This window comes from Engraulis encrasicolus, chromosome 10 (genome assembly GCF_034702125.1).
Source record: "Engraulis encrasicolus isolate BLACKSEA-1 chromosome 10, IST_EnEncr_1.0, whole genome shotgun sequence".
NCBI classification, from domain to species: domain Eukaryota; kingdom Metazoa; phylum Chordata; class Actinopteri; order Clupeiformes; family Engraulidae; genus Engraulis; species Engraulis encrasicolus.
The window spans coordinates 23,876,387-23,881,386 of NC_085866.1; the positions used below are offsets into that span (position 1 = coordinate 23,876,387).

Below are 5,000 nucleotides of genomic sequence, written 5' to 3' on the forward strand. Positions count from 1 at the left end.
CAACACCAAGAGATTTTAACTACACTTTAGAATTACCATTAGATAGTTTATATACTATATTGCATTGTATGCAGGGATCTAAATTAATACTAGCTAGCTGGCCAAATGCTGGTGAAATTTGGCATTGAACAATTTGGTTGGTTGAAAAGACCACTTTGTGAGTTGCCTGTTTGTGAGTGCGTGTGTAGCAATTTTACTCGCCCCTTGGACCTCATCATAAGCCTCTCAAAGCCCCCTTGACCTCATCATCAGTCTGCCAAAGTCCTCCTTGGTATTGAAAAAGAAAAAAAGACCAATATCCCCCAATGGTAACTAAGCCCCACCCGCACTCAGTTGTATCCTTCTCAACGCCCCCCCTAAGACTCCCCAATGCCCCCTTGGGGGCTGGAGGGCCCCTGCTGAGATATTAGATAGTCATCATAACATCACAACATTACATTGTATGTAACTGCACTGTATGTGTCTCAACCCCCACAGTGGGAGGAGGTGAGCGGCTACGATGAGAACCTGAACACCATCCGCACCTACCAGGTGTGTAACGTCTTCGACACGCACCAGAACAACTGGGTGCGCACCAAGTTCATCCGGCGCGGCGGCGCCCAGCGCATCCACGTGGAGATCAAGTTCTCGGTGCGCGACTGCAGCAGCATCCCCAACGTGCCGGGCTCCTGCAAGGAGACCTTCAACCTCTACTTCTACGAGGCCGACTCCGACATCGCCACCAAGGTATAGGGCTGCTGTCACGATAACAAATATGGGTGTGTGATTGTGTGTGTGTGTGTGTATGTGTGTGCGTGCATGCGTGTGTGTGTGTGTGTGTGTGTGTGTGTGTGTGTGTGTGTGTGTGTGTGTGTGTGTGTGTGCGTGTGCGTGTGCGTGTGTGCGTCCGTGCGTGTGTGTGTGTTTATCCTGGTATTCATGATGTGTGTGTGTGTGTGTGTGTGTGTGTGTGTGTGTGTGTGTGTGTGTGTGTGTGTGTGTGTGTGTGTGTGTGTGTGTGTGTGTGTGTGTGTGTGTGTGTGTGTGCGTGCGCGTGCGTGAGTGTGTGTTCATCCTGGTCTTCATGGTGTGTGTGTGTTTATGCGTGTGTGTGTGTGTGTGTGTGTGTTTCAAGTTTCAAGTTTATTTATTTAAGAAAGGGACAGCATATATTGACAGCATTTAAACAAAAATGCTAAATATACAAGATTGTAGCCAAGAGGCTAATTTTGTCCCTTGACAGGTTTGATGTTCCTTAAAAAAACAAAGTTAAAACAAAACTAAAAATACACAGTTATTGCACACAGTTGTAAAAAAAGAGAGTCAAAAATGCACACACATTTTAAAATATATAATACAAAATACAATTATAAAATACAATACCCAAATACGTTAAACAGCTGCCAGTACTAACTATTTAGTGTGTGTGTGTGTGTGTGTGTGTGTGTGTGTGTGTGTGTGTGTGTGTGTGTGTGTGTGTGTGTGTGTGTGTGTGACCAAGGCGTCCCCGGCCTGGATGGAGAACCCCTGGATCAAGGTGGACACCATCGCGGCCGACGAGAGCTTCTCCCAGGTGGACCTGGGCGGCCGTGTGATGAAGATCAACACGGAGGTGCGCAGCTTCGGACCCGTGTCCCGCAAGGGCTTCTACCTGGCGTTCCAGGACTACGGCGCGTGCATGTCCATCATCGCCGTCAAGGTGTTTTACAGGAAGTGCCCGCGCGTGGTGCGCAACGGTGCCGTGTTCCAGGAGACGCTGTCGGGCGCGGAGAGCACCTCGCTGGTGGCGGCGCGCGGCACGTGCATCCCCAACGGGGAGGAGGTGGACGTGCCCATCAAGCTGTACTGCAACGGGGACGGAGAGTGGATGGTGCCCATCGGGAGGTGCATGTGCAAGGCTGGGCACGAGTCGGTGGAGAACGGCACGCTCTGCAAAGGTAAGGGCATTTATTTGTCTTATGTTTTTTTTTTTGGATGATGATATCTATGTAAAAGTTTGTAGAGTATGGCGTGCTCTTATCCAGACAGTTTGTTGGTTTCTTTGGTTTGGGTGCTCTTTAGTCCTGAAGAAGGCACTCGTGCCGCTACGCGTGAAGCCACGTTTTTAGTTTGTCCATGTAGGACTTGTCAAGTTAATAAAGACATTTTAAGTTGGAGTGCCTTAGTCAGAGAATTTATTCTCATTCTTGAACCTGGATGATATCTATGATGTTTGGAAACTGGCTGCAAGATGGCTGGCTGCGACCACCGTGTGACTGCACAAAAGCAAAACCTCACTGCATTTCATGTTTACTTACTTCAGCTGAAGTAGTTTATTAATGTGGAAAAGTTATGTTTGGCCTAGTTCCTCTCATGTGGCAAAGATGATTGCCTGGAAAGGTTTTTAACCAGGTTTTTGATGCCATTCTAGAGTTTTTGATGCCGTTATAGATGATTGTGTCGAAGGCTTTTAACCAAGGTTTGTTGCTGTCCTAGTAAATAACTGTGGAATGATTTTAACCAGGATTGTGATGTAGTTCTAGATCTGCTTTTTTAAAGCTTTTTAACTGGGCTTTGATGATGTTCCAGACTGTATGGACGGCATTTTAACCAGGGCTTTTGATGCAGTTCTACTGCATATGTTGTGTGTGTATGTGTATGTATATGTGTTGGTGGGAATGAGAGATTATCCTGCATGCTCCTCATGTGCTGTTTGTCTTGGCTGTGTCGTGTTGTGAATATTTGTGTGGATGAGCACTGACACTGACACTGACTGACTGTGAGCAGTTTCAGCACTTCCTGTATTTTATAGCCCCTTAATCATTATTATTACCTCTTGTGTTTATTTTCTTGGTTCTTCACGGATGAGGGGTATGGAAAGGAAAAAAAAACACACTATAATTTTAAGATTACTTATGATAGTCTGACAAGGTTAATGGCAGTACTTTGCACGTGTGAATTTAACGGCAGTTGACAGCCCGTACTCAGTGAGTAAGTGTATATAAACACCAGTGTTACAGGTATATATAATGGCTTATATTAGAGGTGAGTTCTTAAGTGACGTGTGGCAGGAGAGATGGTTGAAGGCTCATGCTGTGCGGACTTGATGTGTAAGAACCACAGCAAATGCCAGTGAAGGGAGCTAATAGTCTCCATTCTTCGTCATGGCTTCGTCTGTTTGTCTCTGTCTGTCTGTCTGTCTGTCTGTCTGTCTGTCTGTCTGTCTGTCTGTCTGTCTGTCTGTCTGTCTGTCTGTCTGTCTATCTATCTGTCTACCTGTGTCTGAGTGTGTGCATATGAGTGTATGTGTCTGTGAGAGAGAGAGAGAGAGAGAGAGAGAGAGAGAGAGAGAGAGAGAGAGAGAGAGAGAGAGAGAGAGAGAGAGAGAGATAGAGAGAGAACGCTACAGAAACTGTGCACATACGTGTGTGTGTGTGTGTGTGTGTGTGTGAAACTGATTATCAGCATAAATGATTATTTAGATCAAACCATTTTGGCCTCAGTGGGAGGCTTACTTACAGTACGTCCTACAGGAGTCCAGCAGCAACAATCTGGGCTTCAACGCGGACCTCTAACTACATGTGTCGTCGGCTTTCAGTGAATTATGAGCCAGGAGTGTAAAAATAGTAGCACATTTTATCTTGGTGGGGGAAAAAACGGTAAAATTCTGAAGTGATTTGTGCTTGATTCATTAAATATGACATGACATGACATTCTGGTTCTGTGGCCCATCACCAGATTAAATAATACATGGATGTCTCCGGCAAGCAGCCTTGAGAGAGAGAGAGAGAGAGAGAGAAAGAGAGAGAGAGAGAGAGAGAGAGAGAGAGAGAGAGAGAGAGAGAGAGAGAGAGAGAGAGAGAGAGAGAGAGAAAGAGAGAAAGATATTTGATGGAAAGAGAGATTGGGAATGAGAGATGGAAAGGGTGATTGAACAAGATGGAAAGATGGAGAGATGGAAAGAGAGAGAGAGAGAGACTGATATATGTTCTTGATATATGCTCTAATGTCACTACTCCCAATGGCAGGCAGGAATGCCGAGCGTGCCACACATTAGTGCCCATATGTGAGGTGAAGATGGCGTCCATAAGCCACTGTAACGTGCTAGAGACATATGATACATGGGTCTTCTCCATCCACTAATTGGGTGAAGGGGACACAGCGTCCTGGTTCTGTAAACAGTGTGGTTGTCTGTGTCTCATATCATGGAGGAGCAGATAGACACACACACACATACACGCACGCACGCGCGCACACACACACACACACACACACACACACACACACACACACACACACACACACACACACACACACACACACACACACACACACACACACACACACAGAGATAGACATGGCACATAGATAGACATAGGAGCGATTCTACGATTCCCCTACGCTTTTGGCAAAAGCAAAATGTCAATTATCAGTATTTTTTTTCAACTAAATGACCTAGATGTTTACATAGTGTATATATTTAAGTTTCCAAACAAACAAATTGCCAAGCTTAATCTTAAATCATTTGATAAATACTCTAATGAAAGCGAACATTTGCTTAATTATTTTGTCAACAGTGTTATGGACAAATACTATATCATTTCAAACATATATAAAAATACTACAGAGTTGAAACAATATATGTTTGAAAGTGCGTATGTCCCTTAGCAGTAATGTTGTCATTAATCTGTGCAACTGATATAGAAAATGTGATTGTTGAGCTTCATAAGTAGGATTTCATGAGTCACTGTGATACAGACTGAGACATTTTTCATCATAAATCCCTGTAACGTCTGATTTGAATATAGTCACCCTCCTTACACAAGACTTCCTTCTCCAGAGATAATCCCTAGTGTATGTTCATAGGATTTTTCCAACACATAAGGGATCAATAGCGCAAAAACACTTTCGAAACAGTCAACGGTGTTACTCAATGGTGTTACGGTCAACAGTGCAGGGGAACAAGTCGGCACTTTTTTAGGAGAAAAAAACAGAGCAGACAAACCCATCTCCCTAGAACACAAATTATTTTGTTTGTTTGT

General features: G+C 44.5%; 1 protein-coding gene across 1 annotated transcript in view; it reads left to right on the forward strand.

Annotated features, from left to right (window-relative positions):
- ephb2a (eph receptor B2a) overlaps nt 1-5,000 on the forward strand; it is a 159,392-nt gene that overhangs the window by 33,627 nt on the left and 120,765 nt on the right. Inside the window, exons 3-4 of the mRNA XM_063208414.1 lie at nt 478-726; nt 1,481-1,916. Of these exons, the coding sequence (XP_063064484.1) occupies nt 478-726; nt 1,481-1,916 (685 nt within the window). The remainder of the gene's footprint in view (nt 1-477; nt 727-1,480; nt 1,917-5,000) is intronic.